The sequence below is a fragment of the Montipora foliosa genome, chromosome 3 (genome assembly GCF_036669935.1).
Source record: "Montipora foliosa isolate CH-2021 chromosome 3, ASM3666993v2, whole genome shotgun sequence".
Lineage (NCBI taxonomy): Eukaryota > Metazoa > Cnidaria > Anthozoa > Scleractinia > Acroporidae > Montipora > Montipora foliosa.
Window position 1 is genome coordinate 20,795,346 of NC_090871.1, and position 18,144 is coordinate 20,813,489.

Sequence of the window (18,144 nt, forward strand, 5' to 3'; positions counted from 1 at the left end):
AAATGGGACAAGACATTACAAAATAATTAAACTTGTGAACGTGTGAGCCAAAGGGCCTCTGCTGGCGCGTCTTAACAACTCCCTTGTGTCCTCCGTTCTGTTAGTATCCATTTTCTTTCTTCCCTGGTCTTGTTTATTTTTATAGCGAATCTATGACAAAGGAGGCTACTTATAATGTAACCCCCTTTATCTTAAACATAAAATCCACCTTTTAATCTGTAATTTCTTAATAATAGTCCAATTTGTTATCTTTAAGAAAGTTACATTTTTTAATTTCGAAAACATGTTTCGATGTTACAAACATCATCGTCAGTTACAAAATATTTGAAAAACCGTTAGGACTATATAACAACTAGGCGAAACATGCATAATTAAATATGATTAAGTGACAAGAAATACATATTTGAGTGAGTTACAGAGTGTTAAAAAGAATGTAGAGCCTAAAGCGTAAGTGTCAGGTTGACGTGATGAACTTGTTGGTTTAAATTAGGCTTTTCTCAATTTATATGCATAGCCTCCTTGAGTTTAAGTTGAAATTTAGTAGGGGTGGAATCAATCCAATCGCAATCAGTCCAATTTGTATATTTTTGGTTTTAAAACATTGTTAAATTTAAATGAAAGAAAAGTGTTCTGTTAGTATCAACCCTAACAAATTGATTGTACGGCTTGTTTAAGCCTATTATCCATAGCAGAATACGTTATTTGAATGTCAATGGTATTAGGTTAGGGTTAATGGAAATCACAGAAATCAGGGAAAAAAAACGTTCTAACACTTGCTTGCCAAATTTATGGATCACTGAAATCAAACACTCAGATCTCAAAGTTTTTACGCTGTCTATATGGCAGAGTTTTTGGGGTCGTAAACCAATAAACACGTTCTAAAACACTTCGTCGTATTCTAAAACCGTCCAATTCTGGTAAAAATGATATGTTTTGCCGTCATTTTTTCCAAATCTGTGCTGTTTGGGCACTACACCGTAAATATTGTTGATGAATCTCCATTTTTCTACCCAATGATTTATCCAGTTTGCAATATTTCGAAAGAAAAAAGAATATTTTTCCGGATCACTTATCAACTTTGTAATATTTATCAAATTTTATCAAATTTTTGACTAAACAGTCACGCAAAATGACAGCAGAAATTTCCAACGTCTTCTCATAGAAGATCACAGAAAATGGCGACGGAAATTTCCAACGTCGTTTTTAACAGAAGCTAGATAAAGCAAAATGACGACGGAATTTTCCAACGTCATTTCTCACAGAAGATGAGGCAAAATGACAGCCGAAATTTCCAACGTCATTTTTTAAAAAAGATCAAGAAAAATGACGGCGGAATTTTCAAACGTCATTTTTGGCAAAAGTAAAACAAGACTACCTGAAGTGAAGAGCTTCAACTTTATTGTCTAAGGACGAACTTAACTCCCACGGACTAAAAACGAGATATTTCACACACTCAGATTCTAAGCTTGAAGACAATTCACTATATAGACATGTAAAAGAAACCATATGAACCTCGTTTATGACTCTTTTCCTACACAGGCATGTCCAGGAATTTCCAGGCAAAGTCAGCCATCACAAAATGTTTTTTTTCTCAAAAAGTATTTTCAGTTAGGAGGAAAAAAATACATCATTTTAAAGCTATGAAAATAAGCTTTCCAAAAACATATAATTTCTGAACATAGAACTACAATATTTTATAAAAACGAAAGTTGAAAAAAAAAAAATTTAACAAAAATAACATTAAAATGGTCTAAAATTAGTTTTCAACACAAATTTGGCCATTTTAAGGTCAATTACGAATTTTTTAATGACCGACAGATATGTTCTTCATTTTATCAGCTTTCTTGGACATAAATTTGACCGAAAACTGATGAGGCACGAATATTTTTGGATTTTTTTGAGATAATCGGATTAGCGATCAATGCGTAATGTGATAAGGTGATGACAAGTCAAATTTTGCGACCCGTTGCTAACGGCAACGGAAGCGATCGCATTACGAATAATGAACATCTGTTTGCAAAAAACCACCCAAATAACCGATTTTTCGACGGAAAATTCATCCCAGAGGATAAAACTATTCACTGGACATGTAATAAAGGTAAATATGTGCGAGCGAAAGCGAAAACAAGCGAATATTTTGAGGAAAAACACAATTCTGTGAGATCAAAGGACATGTGCTCACAAACACGCAATTGTTTCGCTAAATAATTAATCTTACCTTTTCAGCGATTTTAACGCTTGAAATCCCATCCAATGAACCACAAATCCTTTTCTTTATCTATTCCGAAGCCTGTAGTGTAATTTTTTGGCTGAAAAACTTTAGAAAAACCGCTTCGCGAGAGCTCGGCGATCGATTGAAAATTTGGTCATCGCATCGGCTCAAATTGCCTGAATTAGAATAGACGTCATGTAGGCGTAATGAAAGCTAGAAAGCCGAGATTTTCAGGGAAGCTGGGGCTATATCTCCCCAGTAAACACGCTACGAATCTTACAAAACCCGATACGCCAGCGTATCGGATTGAGGCCCCCCTGTAGGAAAGCTGCTCGTGGAACGTTTGCACCAAGATGACTAACATTTTTTTCCCGGAAAGACGTTAAATTATTACTCACTCTTGTTTTAATTGAAATGTAATTTTTATGTACAGTATTATGATAAATAGAAAGCTACGGTTAGTCCCTCCAGTCGTTGCACGACCCCATAAGCTTACAGCTTTAAACATTATCGTGTTTAAATAAAGGTATATCTATCTAACTATTACCCTGCGAGCAGAGGCCCTTCGATCTTCCTAGATAAGTCGGGAAGAGGAAGGAACCTCTGCCAGCCGCCTCGACATTTCGTGTTGAGCATGCGTTAAAAATTCAAACGTAACGTATTCGGGAGTCAGTCACGCCTGACTAGTAACCGCAAAACCACAAAACCAAAACAAACAGTAACGGATATTTTCGAACAACTCTGGCAAACACACGACAACCAAGGAATCATTTCCTCAAGATAGTTCAAGTTTTTAAATTGCCATTTTAATTTTTACTGAAAAAATTAATAGGTTTCTCAATTCTGGTAAACTAGCTTCTGTAACCGACATACGGAAAAATTCTCATGGGAATTTAGACAGTTTAAAAATTGTCACGCTGTTGTAAATTTAAAAAATATCGATGACGCGTGGCGATTGATCATGCGCACAAATAAAAAAAACAGGTTTGGCAAGTTGAAACTGGACTGACTCATCCATTTCTTTGGATGAGCGGCAAATCAAAGAAAGTCGAGGCGGCTGGCAGAGGTTCCTTCCTCTTCCCGACTTATCTAGGAAGATCGAAGGGCCTCTGCTCGCAGGGTATCTAACTATCTATCTGCAAACCAACAGAGAAATATGTCAATACTGAGGCAAAATTAATTCTGCTCTCTGTCGTTAGCCACAAACTTGGCTCTTAATTGTCTGAGAACTATAGCACAAGTAAAACCGAGCGAACAAACATGAACATCGGTACTCCCATTGAAATCTGCAAATAGTTCTATTTGCTGCAAACGGCACACGCTAATAATGCTACATTCTTTGCATCGACCGGTATCAAATCACCAAATTCAATCTGTAAAAGAACATGAAATGAAAGAAATTTTATCAGAGCTACTTTTGGCTGACAATTAGTTTTTTTTTCTTTTTAATGAAACATTCTCTCTCTTACCTGCAACCGTTTGCCTTTCTTGTCACTTTTTGAAGGGGAAATGTTCAGAACATATCCACGCTCTTTGCCATCACGCTTGAGAGAACGGTCACGGAGACATGAATAACAATTTTGTTATCTTCAATCGGTTGCACAAAATACCACTGGTTTCACAAGACCCCAAACGCCCGTTAGTAATTATTATATTAGCTGAAAGTCTTGAGTCGCCAAAAGAATCAAAGTGCTAGCTATTTAGGCTGGATGGATTTGCAGATGAATTCGTTGGTGGGAGTTCTTTTTCCTCAAACTATACTAACGAGCTAGCGTGCTATTCGCCCCTTTCGTAAGATTTCTGTTAAAGTCTTATCTGAATGAATTTCCGGCAGTTAATTCAATTGTCAAGGAAACATTTGTGTTTGAAATATTTTGGGAAATATTATACCTTCACTCTGAATCAAAAACTGTGATGAATGTCTTTTACAACCAGTCAGCATATGCATGTGTCTGGACCAATACAAATATATAAATCAAATAAAGCAAGAAGGTCTGTTCTGTGAAAAGTGTATGTATTTTTTTACCAACAAAACAAAGACCGAAAACAGAAGCTATTGAGTATTTCGTGACAGTTTGCCAGAACGTGACCTTGGCATATGTAACTGATTCGTGGGTCAGTAGAAGTCATAAGACCTTGTGGTGGCTTTCGAATGCATTTTAATTCTGCTTTTTCCCCCTGAAGAAAACTATTTTACCATTGTGGTAACGGAGTTTCATCAAGCGATGACAGTTTCAGTTCGAAGTTGCGATCTCAATGATTTCGCTGCGGCAATGTGGCTGAACAAACGTTTTTCAGTCGTCATATAAAAAAGTTATTTACGGCTCTCACCAACACAGCTGAAAGCTAGAAATAACATTTTCACTTTAAAAACATGTTACAAGCAACAGTAAGTAGTCCTTTTGCACTAAACTTTGCGTTTAGTATGAATTCCTTCAGCGGGCCGTCTAATTTGCATACATTTTATTAAATGAAATTCTCAAATTGCTTACTCCAGTGTCAGGACTGTATTTAATTTCCAGAGCTAAAACTTTCCCGTAATTTACATTAATAGCCAAGGCTTTATTCTATATGGGTTTTACTAGGAAGCGGCATATACCAGAGGGCTTTTTTCAACAGTTAAAGTTAGCTTTCATTTTCTAACATTTCAAGAGATACAAATATGTCCTTTTTAAACTTGTCGATTGTAAATGTAAAAAACTTATTTCTTCAAATTTTCTTTTAGGGCTTTAAAGATTAAGAACGAAATAATATTCGACTGAAGTTTCGATGTTAGGGGTTGTTTCTTATGCGTTCACTGTTTTCTCGAAGTTGAGGTCGGATTCTGTTGTTTTTAAGCGCGAAAAACCAGCAATAAATCGATTTTTCAAACTTTTTGTTATTTCTCCCGTACAATGAATCGCTTGAACCCAAAACTATTTTTTCTTGAATTAGGTCACTAAAAGGGATGTTTTGGCAAAAGAAAAAAAGAATCGATTTTTTTACGAGTGTGTTGCGATTTTCGATTTTCTCGGAAAATGGCTCTTAAATGAGGTCGAACTTGTTGTTATAGAGAGTTAGGGACATGCCCTTCTGGGGCAGGAGACAGCTATTGCTCTAGGTGTGTTGAGGCTGGGACCTCAAATTAATTTACTGCAGTTATCTACTGAAGGGGAAAACAGAGAAGACAGTATTTTAGACAAGTTTTCAGTCAAATACATTCCAGGACGGTGAGGATCTAAGAACATTGCAGTTTCCTTATCACGCCTGTGGCATCCAACGTCAAATTCAAAAGGGAAAACCTAGACAGATGAGTATATGAAGTGGGTAGCCCAAGAGTCCCGCCCCGTTGCCTTAACAACTTGTGAAATTGACAGCGCCTCAAAGAATGATCCAGAACTGCAAAGTGTACGAGAATTTCTTTTAAGTGGGAGATGGCATGGCATTGAATTTAAAGAGTACTTACCTATGGAAAGTGAATTGTGTGCCATTGGAACGCTTGTTCTTCGTGGAACTTGAATTGTAGTACCAAAAGAACTTCGGAGTCATGTTCTGGAGTTAACAAATGAAGATCATCCTGGCATCGTGGCAATGAAACAACGATTGAGAAGTAAATTGTGGTGGCCGGGAATTGACAAGGACACAGAGAAAACATGTAAGACTTGCCATGGTTGTCACCTAGTCTCGCAACCCTTAAAACCTGAACCGATCACACCTACAGAGTTTCCTTCAGCGCCCTGGCAACATCTAGCCGCTGACCTGCTGGGCCCACTGCCTTTTGGCAATTACATTTTTGTTGTAGTTGACTACTACAGCAGATTCTTTGAGATGGAATTTACTAAGTCAATAATCGCTGAGAAGATTGTATCACTAATGTCCAAGATGTTAGTCACTCGTGGCTTTCCTTGTTTCTTGATGATGTATCGCAGTACACCGCATTCAACAACTGGGGTTAGCCCTGCAGAATTTTTGTTTGGCCGGAAGATTAGAATCAAGTTACCACAGCTTCAGGAGTTTACCTGTGAAGATGAAGTCAGAGACCGCGACAGTGAGAGGAAGGAGAAAGGCAAGATGTATGCGGACTGCAATAGGACATTCAGAAAGGTGAAAAAGTGTTACTCAGACAGGAGAGAGACAATAAGTTGTCAACACCATTCAAACAAGTACCTTTTACAGTTGTTCAGAAAAATGAAAACAGTATTCTCGTTGAGGCTGATGGTGTACTGTACCGACGAAATGTAACCCATGTCAAAAGGTATCTGGAGCGTGAGGATCTTAAACCCAAGGCTGAATCATCAGATACTATTGGAGACAGAGATCTGGCAGCTAACCTGGAAAGTCAAGCGTTAAAAGTACCCGCAGACACGAGCAACAGACCATCTTAGAAGGTTAACCCACCAGAGTGCAAACAGGCAGATCTGCCTTGGCAGAGTAATTCTATTTCTTCCTTACGTCCTTCTAGAGTTAGGAAAGTGCCATATAGATATCACGATTATGTTCTGGGATGCATCGGGCTTAACCCAGAATAAAGCATTTATGGATCTCATACTTGACTGGACTGTTTGTTGATGTTTTGGATTTTATTTCCGAGTGAGTTCTGATTATCTATTCGGCTACAAAAGACGTTCGACATTTTGATGCATTTAGGTGTTTAGATTTCGTTTTGTTACATTCTGTTTGAATCAACGTGTTTTTCAAAGAAGGAGGAATGCAGTATACGTTGCGGACCTATATTGTAGGAAGACATGAGCAGTTGTGTTATAAAAATGAGACACATGGCGTATTGATTGAATCTCGGTTAAATTCGTTTTGTTAATGCTATTTAATTGCGGTTAGATCCAAAATAGTCTACACAGGGTGCAAGTGCCTATCTTAAGGCACATGCCTATTTTCTCTTGTTTTTCAAAAAAACATTCTGCTTTTAAGCTCTTCAAAGATGAAAGCAGGTACAACGTGTCTACTATTGCAGGTGATTGATTTTCTATGTGTAATTAGTGTTTTTGGGCCATCTTTTTGATAACAAGTGTTCACTTTTATGTTATCCTTGGTACAGAATTTGGTTCCTGGTTCAAAGAAGAAGCAAATTAATTAGAATCACAAAATTAATGTAACGGGTTTGGTGTCCGGTTTGGTAACGCTATGACGTCAAGTTAGTTTCTTATGATTGGTCATCGGGCTCTTGCGGGAGTCTAATTCGCGGAAAATTCAATCCAAAAATACATTGCGGTCTATGAAAACGCCGTGACAGGAATATAAGGCTGTTGTTCGCTAGTACAATCCTGGTCAAAACTGTTGGGACAATTCCCGCTCTCCCCCCTCCCCCCATTACAATGTTGATTTTTCACGGTTTCCGAAATCAAGATTAGTTCATCGATCGCTCGCATGTTTCAACATTGTCTGGGGGGGAAGGGGGGTTCGAAAAGGGCAGCGAAAGAAGAACACGTGATGTTCATGTACAGTAAATTCTCTACTTTTCGCCCAAAATTTGACAAGTGTCGCAAAGTCCTTTGAACCGGATTGTAGTTACGGGCTATTGTCTCCTATAAACACCTATATACCACCCATTTGGTGGCTCCAAAGGGATTCGTCTATAACCCGCTCTTCAAATATACATTGCTTTCATTTCATTCATTGAGTCCTTCACCGGGACGAATGGGCCTGACAAATCGACCTGCTCTTCATAGCTTAGTTCCTCGTTCCCAGGATCTCTCTTGTAACCGGTTACCCGAGAGACCCTGGCAGCGAGGTTGTGGAGCCACCTGAATGCTTTCAGGTTCCTCTAAGAGACTCCTGCTTAAATTGTCCAGAAAAGTGCGAGGATCACTTCTCTCCTTCGTCTAAAGATTTTTCTGCTTGCAACTTTATAAAATGAGGGGTGGTCCACAGGGGTAGTCCATGGACCAGATCCATGAAGGGGTTCATGGACCGGGTCCACAGGGGTGATTCATGGACCTGGGGTCCATGTTTTGTATATGTCCCTGGGAAAATAGTTCAAGACGTGTCACTCGCTTTCAAGACTGACGGCTCTACTGACCTAAAACAAAGCTGGCCCTTCACGTCATCGGTCTGGATGGTATCGGTCCCAGGGCAAGTGGCTGCTGACACCGCGAATGTTCCTACTCCGCAAACATAACTGGTCACGTTCTCGAGGTGATACACAGAGGGCGTAACCACAGATTCAGAATGAACTGAAATGGATTGTTTCAAAGCTAACAGCAAATAAACATTACCGAAAAGCGAGTTCATCTTGCACATTGCAATCATTCTTGCAACGGTTATCGAATGATTGACAGATTTCTTTATCCCAGAAGGAGATCCTCCATATGGTTTCAGGCCAACATGCTGAGTTTTGCTCAAAGCTTGTTCAATCTACACGCCCTAATGGGGCTATCTTTAGTGACAAGGAGAGATCGATTATCGACTCAGAAATCCATATATTACTAGAAAAGGGTGTGATTGTTACAACAACTCCCGAACCAGGGGAATTTACTTCCCCAATTTTTGTTTGCCCCCAAAAAGATAGGACCTATAGAATGATTTTAAATCTAAAGAACTTGAACAAACATGTGGAAGACAGTCATTTTAAGATGGAAACATTTGAGAGTGCTATTCGCCTCATGAGACCCAGCTACACATAATAATAATAATAATAATAATAATAATAATAATAATAATAATAATAATAATAATAATAATAATAATAATTTGTGAACTTATTGTGCGCAGCTTAACATGAGAATGATCAGCTGCGCATTACAACTGCATAACTTTACAAGAATTTAACAAACGATAATGCATATAAAAGCTAAATAATATATATGCATGCAAGTAAGAATTGAATATAAAATTGCTCACCATGGCCTCAATTGACCTCAAAGAGGCCTACTATTCATTTCCCATTGCAAAGGGACATCAAAAGTACTTGAAATTCAAATGAGGCCACACCCTCTTTCAATTCACATGTTTTCCTAATGGTCTCTCCTTTTGTCCTCGGAAGTTTACTAAACTACTCAAGCCAGTTTATTCTGTACTTCTAACAGGGACACCTCTCTTCCCCTTACATTGATAACTCATATTTGCAAGGTACAGACTATGGTGACTGCGTAGCAAATGTTGTTGCCTCAGTACGCATGTTCATTTCCCTGGGTTTTATTGTCCATCCCACCAAGTCTACTCAAAAATTGATTATAAGGGCAATGTTGACTCAACCATGTCTCTTTCCGAAAAGTGTCGTTCTGAGCTAAAGTGGTGGATCACTTCTTCTGCATCTACCTATAATTTTGTTTATCATGGACAACCAGAGCTTACCCTTTCAAGTGATGCATCAACAAAGGGTTCGGGGTGTTCGCTGGGTAGTGTGAGCACAGGAAGACTTTGGACTGATTCAGAAGCCAAACACCATATTAACTACTTAGAGCTTCTTACAGTATATACTTAGCCCTCAAAGTGTTTGTCAAGAGAATTATCGGTAAACATGTTAAGATAATGACTGACAACACTACTGCCATGGTTGATATAAACCACATGGGTACAAGTAGCTGCCCTGACAGGAATGCACTTGCCAAAGAAATTTGGTTGTTGTGCTTCTCTCACAACGTATGGGTTACAGCTGCACACATTCTAGGTGTCAGTAATGCTGAAGCAGACAGACAGTCACGAATGTCTCAACCTCAGTTGGAGTGGACTCGAAACCCCAAAAATTTTCGTGAGTCTGTCTATGAACTTGGTGTTTGTCTAACCATTGACCTTTTTGCATCACGGATAAATTTCCAGCTTCAACCTTATGTATCTTACCTCCCCTTAGTAACGCCTTTCTTGAAGGGAGTCTTCGAGCTACGAAAGGCGCTCCCACGTTATAAGGAGATATGGGATGTCTCAGTTGTTCTCAACATGTTAGAAAATTGGGAACTCTAGACTCTACTCCCAAACTTAAGGACTTGACCCTGAAAGTTACAATGCTACTTGCTTTACTCAGTGGTTAACGTCTACAAACTCTTAAAGCACTTTCGGTGAAATCTATGACCCTAACAGATGCCAAATGTACTTTTCAGATTACATCCCCTTTAAAAACGACTCGACCGGGCAAACTTACAACTACATTAGAGTTTCGTGAATACACACCCTCTGATGATCTGTGCATAGTGACACATCTTAAGGTTTATTTAACCTTAACCTCTACCCTGAGGGGGGTCTGCGATCAGTTAATGATTACCTACGGGACAAGCCTCATAAGGCGGCATCCATTGACACTATTGGGCGTTGCTTGAGAGCTGTTATGACCAAGTCAGGCATCGATATCCAGCTCTTCAGCGCTCATAGCACGAGGGCGGCTTCTGCGTCTGCCGCCTTTAGCAAGAATGTTCCCGTAGACACAATCTTAAATGCAGCCGGGTGGTCAAATGTCCAAACTTTTGCTACTATAACAAGCCAGTTATACCTCTAGAGAAGAACTTTGGTGATGAGCTACTGATTTCCACACATCACATAATTGTACTAGTTATCACACACCAATGTCTTAGATTATAGTTTGTTATATGCCATTGTGGTTCTGCACCTTTTTTGTTTTCACGTGCTTTTGTACTTACTCTCCTGTTCACATTATGATCATTAATAATTTTTTGAGTTATTGCCTTGTACTTGTTCATAAGCATGATGCTTTAAAGTCTCACGTGACTCCTTAGTGACATTGACCAATGGCGAAATAGAATATATAGTTAAACGAAACTTATCTGAAGTCGAAGTTTGACTCAGATTCTATGTAGCCATTGGTCTGGAGCTAAGGCGTCAGGTGCCCTCCTTCTAGTGGCTGGGGCCCTCCCTGGCAACCACACTCGGGCTTCGCGAGCATATCTCACCTGACTCCTTAGCTCCAGACCAATGGCTACATAGAATCTCAGTCAAACTTCGACTTCAAGTAAGTCTCGTTGAACTATATATTTTCCGTCCTAGTCTTTGGTGATTTTTTTCCAAAATGTGCGATAAAGAAACTGTGTTTACTGTTAACGAATCGTTTAGCTCAAAAAGCATCAGATACCCAACCAACCGTCACTAAGAACTTGGCTGTTGTTTCGGTATTTTGGGAACCGAATGTAACTATGCAAAACTGAATGAAATGAAAACTGCTAGAAATGCAATCTCTTATTCATGGTTCATATTTAAGGGTGGATAACCGTTAAACTACCAAAGATGTATATCAATCCCTGTTGTGGCCTTTGATTTTAATTAATAAGAATTGTATAGGACTTCTGGAACTTCTGATCGACGAATCAGGGAAAATTTACCACTCGAATCAATTGATCACCTCTGGTTAAACTCAGTAGTAAAATGCATTTAACTGAAAAGTTCTCTGTTCCAAAAGACCTTAAAAGTTACTTGAGAACTCAACCCATCCGATATATATTTCATAATTCAGCGACAACAGGTTAAATAAAGGTTGATTGATTGGTTCATTGACCGCATATTTTGATGAGCGTCTCACAATTGCTTCTGGAACATTCAGAATTAATTTCGTGAAGAATGTGTTATCTCGGCTTGCAATGCCGCCGGCGACTAAGAGAGGGAAAATCTACGTAAATAGAGCTTACACCGACCGGACAAAACGAAAGCCATAGACAACTGATTTATTCCCAAAAAACGATTTTTCCGGTTTGAATATCTTCTAGAAACGAAAGTGAGGCATATAGTTTATACTCATGGTAAACTTTAACAGCTATCATGGAACTCAGTTTAACTGCTGGCGGATGTGTGGTTCCAAATAAGTAGGTTCTCGTCTTTCCTTCCACTATCCACTATATATTGAAACAACTCTATCTTAGGGTTGATTACTTCACAAACAAATCGAAACTAACAACTCTGAAATAATGTCGTATTTAGGATGCGACTGGATGGATGGCATTTGATTGAAAATAGCATAAATTTTGCTCTCGTTGCCCTCAAGGCTTTTGAGTTTGCAGCAGCTGGCGCGTAGTTGGGCAGTCTTACATCCGTGTGTGAGAAATGAGAAATTTTGCTATGAATTTGACTGAGCCTTTAGGGAAACTGCCTCCAAATGTCAGCAAACCGCTTGGCGCCAAAGACATCAGATACCCGACCAACCGTAATTAAGCGCTTGGCTTTTACTGAACTTTATTTACTACTTTGGGAATCGAAAGTGACACGATCAGCAATGAAATTAAAAGGAATCTGCTATCGAGTAGGAACTTCCATTACAAGGACCGGATAAAAGGCAAGATAAAGCAGAAGATACTCATTCCAAAGAGAGGACTTTTCCAGTTTGAATACTTTCTAGAGGCGAAAGCGAAGAGACATATCGTTTAGTCTGGCTAAAATAGAGAGAATAGCTTTACCTGTTATGGCGGATTGCAGTTCCAGTTGTTAAGAACAACACTTCCAAATTCCTTAGTTTCGTCTAATTTCCTGGGTTGAGGCGATGAATTTCAAATAATCTGACACTGAGCGTCGTCTGCTGCTTTTGGGGTCGCTTACGTCACAGACAAGTGAAGAGGGCCCAATATAGGTTTGGCGGGATACGGGATGGGGCTTAAAATCGAGGCGGGATGTGAGATATGAACAAGCGAGACCGGGATATGCTCCGTTTTGTAGGCGGGATACGGGATGGGATTAGTTATATGTGGGATAGTCTGCAGTCTTCAAGGACACAGCGGATCATGAACCTAAAAACAAAATTAAAAAACAACTATTGTCAAACTGTACTCCTATATTGAAGCTAAAATTCTTTACAAGATCACATTTAAATGTCCACTTCGCAGATAAGTCAGCTTGTGAGGTTAAAAATTTGCACGTCTCAGGGCCTTCCGCTGCCGACTGCAACACACACCATACATTCACTCAAGCACAAACATGAATAATGCAAACTACAAATAATGTCATCAATATCATCTAAATCATGAAAAAAATTAGTAATAAATGATACTAAGTCTCTTCTGAGAATCATCTACGACCCAGTAGAGAGCCGCACTTACCGTCCTCTCCGATTCTGTCGATCTTGAGACTCCCCTTGCTGACTCACGGTCGAGGTAGGACGCAGCTCTTTACCACCTCTAATTTCATTGGATCCCTTTAGGACGCAGCTCTATCGTTTTTAGAGTTAGGGTCCATTGTATCTTTTGTATCGTTCTTTGAATTGTGTCCATTGTTTTCTAAACCAATTCCGAGAGCCGTTGTAATAGCTGCGTACTGACCCTCACGGTCCAAATCCCAAAGAGAGGCATCTCCTCTCAAGGCCACTATCTGTAGAAATTCTGCGACTCGAAGACGCGCACAAAGAGGCGAAAACAAGCTCGTACTCCTCGTTTCACCACTAGATATTACCGATATTAACGGTTTGAGTAAAGGGATAAATCCCCAAGATATCCCTCTGGTTGCCGTCCGCGAAATGATAAATTTTGAATTCTCCTACCCCCTTCTCTTCGATGTCGTGTCCATCCTCTTGTATTCCCCGACATATTTCCCTGGTTGGCCCGGGATCCTACCCCTGGGGCAAGCCGATGACATGTGCATTAGAGGCCTCACAACTAAAAGGCAATATTAAATATCAAAAGACTTCAACTTTATTCAATTAATTTAATCTATAATCTATTAGCTTTAATGTGATACATAGTTTGACCCTATACAGAAAAATAGCGGCGCGACACTTTTATTTTTCCGGGGACACCTCATTTTCCTTTCCCGAGACATTAATGCATTATAAAGTGTGAAAATCTTCTAATTATGCTAAGGCAATGCTTGTTTTGCAAAATGTACGCTCGTTTCTTCCAATTACGCCAAACATATATTAGCACAACAGGCCAAGCCTTAGCCATAAATCAGCGTCTTGAAATTGCTCCAAAGAAACATGTTTTTTCTCTTGGGGACCCATTCGAAAGAACAGGATTCCTTCTAGTTATAAGAGCAAGATCACGAAAAGGTCAAGGGCTCGAAGCCCTTTCAAGTTCAATGTTCTTTTCGTTTTGCTTTGTTCGTTTGTTTGCTCGTTTCAGGTAGCTAGCTAATCAAGTTGCGTACACAGCCGTCATAACCTTGAATCTGTGAATGTTGCATTCCTGACTTGGTTCCTTGTGAAAAGGGGACTGAAAATAAAGTAATGCCACTAACGGGCACAGGAACACCTTGACTTGCTACTAGACTGTCTGATGTCCGGCTGTAAACTATTTTGAAAATTTCAATCTTAATGTTTTCAATCACCTTCAAATCTTCAATTTTCTCCTTCCCCCAGACTTTCTTCACCTCCCTCCTTCACCCACTTTTTTGTTTAAAAATAATCTTAACTTTAAATCGCAAAATACCTTCAAACATTAATTGAATCTAATGAATCAAATCAAATGAAGCTAATGATTTTGTCACTGTGGAATAAAACCGCTTATTAAATTCTCAACCTCAGATAATGCATTTCACGTGCCCTGATTGGTTCACTCAATCTCGGTTATCAGCTCATATACCTTAGTTTGACCTAATATGGTAAATGATTGCGCTAAGCGTTGCCAAGCTAAACTTTATTTCGCTGGAAAGCGAAATTTCTCTCTGAATAAAGCCAAAACAGAAAAAAAAAATTGTGGTAAGTTTGGATCAATTCCGACGTTTAGAAGTATGCGAAAAGGTAAGAAATGTTTTTGTGGTGAGTCTGCATGTCTGACCTCAAGGTATTGCACATTATCTCATTTATATCATTTTTTTTCGATTTCGCTCGGATTTTCACGCTTTTTTTGTTCGTATTTCGCACTTCCAAATTTTTGGTAAGGAATTTAATAAAACAATTATTCCATTCGCGTTTGTTGGATATGAGACTGGTTATAGCCAACTGGGCTCTACGTGCCTCGTTGGCTATTTACCATCATATCCAACAAGCGCGAATGGATTCATTGTTAAATATTGAGGGGAGAGAGAGATTCATATCTTAATTAATTGACAACCCCCTTTGGACAGACCATAACACGGGTCAATGCAGCGATCATCTGAACTGAAGCAAATGTTGAGCACCCAGCCAGCATGATCTTATCAGTTATTTTAAGACTATGTTTCTTGGTCGGACCGGGTTTCGAATCCTCGACCTTCAATCATTGGCCTCTTCAATTTTTTGTCGCTCCTACAGCGAGTTAAGGGAACGGTGAAGTGTACGGGAGCGGTGGGGTATTACTTTAGTTGTATTCAAAATCTTCTAAAGGCACATACACCATCATCGCAAAATGAATCAAACTACAGATAACGAAAAGTATACTTCACCGAGCCCGGGGTAAAGCTAGTGCATTACGCATGTGCAAAGTCATAACTGTTATTTAAATGACGTAAGTGATAGAGCAGTTTTAAATTGAGTGCCGAAGATTATACGCCTTTTCACTAGCTTTTCATTACTCCCCTCTCTGATTTACTTGCGATATTTGCGTCATTTCCTCAGTCATTCGAGAAGAGAAACCAATCCAAATGCCCCGGACCTACTTGTACCCATTTTCCCGCACTTTGGCGCCGGTTACATATATTTGATTCGACTTCTGATTGGGTCCTTACGCTGTTTACGTCTATATTGATTGGCTAGATAAATGCTTTGCTTTTGTTTTACGACACTCAATGGCAAACCACTCTATAATCTGTAACAGATACTGACATCGGACACTTCAGACACAAACGTTTTATTCTCGGTACGTACAACTATGATGACAATCTGTTTTTAATTAACTTTAAATAGAATTCGCCTCACAAGAATGCAAGAGTGGAGCAGATTCAACATAACCTTGACCAGAAATTGAAGTGTTTCTACTGTAACGTAGACTCTTCACATTTAAGCCACTTTGACAATAGCCGAGCATCCCCAATGTTAGCTAATGTTGGACAAATTTAGGTCAATTTTATAAATGTAATCCCCGACATAATGCAGAGCCTAGTGTCGTTCTATGGTTAATTCACGTACGTAACCGAAAAAGTAATCTGAATGCCTTTGTCAGTACTTAAAGTCCAAAATAGATTTAACTCGAGTGTGGGCTGTTGGACTCGTAAGGGGTCCTTCCGTAAAATTTTACGAAATTGCCAAAAAACTGACCATACATTTTAGCCGACAAAATAGCCATTTCTTGACGGATTAAGCTTGGCGTCAATGAAACCCGCCGTTTTATATCAATGTGCCCGTTCTAATGCGCGCACCAATGGCGCAAGAAATTATGCGCAGTAGGGTTGCGCAATGCAAAACCAGGGAATCACCTTAAGTGAGGTAAGGGGTAGGGTAGAGGTTTGGGTTGGAGACTAGGGTGAAGGTTGAGGGGCTAGGGATGCGGATTGATTGCTTGATTCACATCATTCGCCGGCCTCAGAACCCCACATCCTATGCTACTAGCACCCCTGAATACTGAAAAAATCACTCGACCATGATTCTGACCAAGTGGACTGGAATAACGGTCGTTTAGAGACCTCTCCCCAAAGAAAAAATCTGATCTCAGCCGGAATTCCCAACAAACTGGAACCAACAAGCAACAAAGGAACGAAGCAAGGCATGCGCATATGGCGGTTGTACAGAGAGATACGTAGATTAAATTTTCCCAATTCAAGTGCTGGAAAAAGGGATTCATTTGGGGCACCTACTCGATTAGTTCCATAAGCTATTTAGGTGTCCCAAACTCTTCACAATCAACCTTGTATTAAAACTGTTTGTTTACCATTTATCCTTTCTTCTTTTCCCCTAACATTTTACTTCTTAATCACAATTGTAATATTTCATCAGTACTATGTATCTTCTTCAATATTTAATTTGTAAATATTCGTATGTATATTCTATTTTTCTTTTTCCAACACTGTAAATTAATGTTTGTGTGAGTTTAAATTAAAATTGATTGATTGATTGATTTCCAATGGCTTCGAAGTTGACACGGCCGTTGAAACTAGCAGCCTAACAGCCTGGCATCGTTTTAGCCCATTTCCGAGTTGCTGCATGCCTCAGTTTCAAAGCGAGTCCTGTTGCAACTAGCGGCTTAACAGCAACGGAAATGAGTTACGTATTCTTATGCAAATCAAACTCATTTCCCTTACAATAGTTGAGCACCAAGACTCACTTCAAAACCTAGATAAAGAGCAACTCGGAGATGGTCCTTTTTGAATCAGCTTAAAAAAAATTGTCACTCTGTCAGGCTGGTAAGCCGTTAGGTCGAAGCCGCCAAGCCATAGAGGAACAATGGAATGAGATAACGGAAATTTTGTAGGGCGGAATAATGAAATAGCGACTTCCTTTGGAATAATAGATTTTCCTGGTAACACATTATAGTGCAAAAAGAGGTAACAAACCAAGCATTCTGATTGGTCAAAGATACCCTATCAAGTGGGAGCCTTGGGTGGCACAATTTGGGCGTGGTACTTGTGGGTGGCTAAGCGAATTCTTCACCTTTATTGAGTTAGTAAAGCCGATGAGGCATCACACCAACAAAATTATAACATAGTATATGAATAAAATATAAACAATATACATATAAATGCAACATGCATAACCGAAAACGTATTTTACTGGGTTAGCTCACAACAAAGCTGAAACTTTCTCCTTGAACCCCATGAACGACTGAGTAGTAGCTACTTCAGCCGGGAGTTGCGTCCAGTCTGGAGGTTCTTGGGAAAAATGAGTGTTTAAAAACATCAGTTTGTAGTGGGAGGCGCGGTGGCCTCATGGTTAGTGTGCTCGACTCATGATCGAGTGGTCCGGGTTCTGGTCCTGGCAGGGGACATTGTGTTGTCTTCCTGGGCAAGACACTATACTCTCACGGTGCCTCTCTCCACCCAGGTGTATAAATGGGTACCGGCAAATTTAATGCTGAGATGGACTAGCATCCCATCCAGGGGGGAGTAGAAATACTCCTAGTCGCTTCATAGTACGGAAACCGTGGATAAGCTCCTGCGTGTTGGGCCACTTGGATCCTTAGCAGACTTAACCTTTTACCTTTATTGAGTGTAGTTGCTGGACATTC

The 18,144-nt window shown here is 39.6% G+C and overlaps 1 protein-coding gene across 3 annotated transcripts in view; it reads right to left on the minus strand.

Moving 5' to 3' along the window:
- LOC137997051 (uncharacterized) overlaps positions 1 to 12,684 on the minus strand; it is a 32,973-nt gene extending 20,289 nt beyond the window's left edge. The window contains exon 1 of one of the 3 annotated variants that reach the window (XM_068842769.1): positions 12,538 to 12,684. Coding sequence is in view for 2 of the 3 variants with exons in the window: in XM_068842766.1 (XP_068698867.1) it covers positions 5,658 to 5,740 (83 nt within the window). In the remaining variant the exon portion in view is untranslated. Of the gene's footprint in view, positions 1 to 2,218; positions 2,476 to 5,657; positions 5,837 to 12,537 lie in introns of those variants that run through there. The other 2 variants (XM_068842766.1, XM_068842768.1) reach the window with 2 other exon arrangements.
- Between the last annotated feature and the right edge of the window lie 5,460 nt (positions 12,685 to 18,144).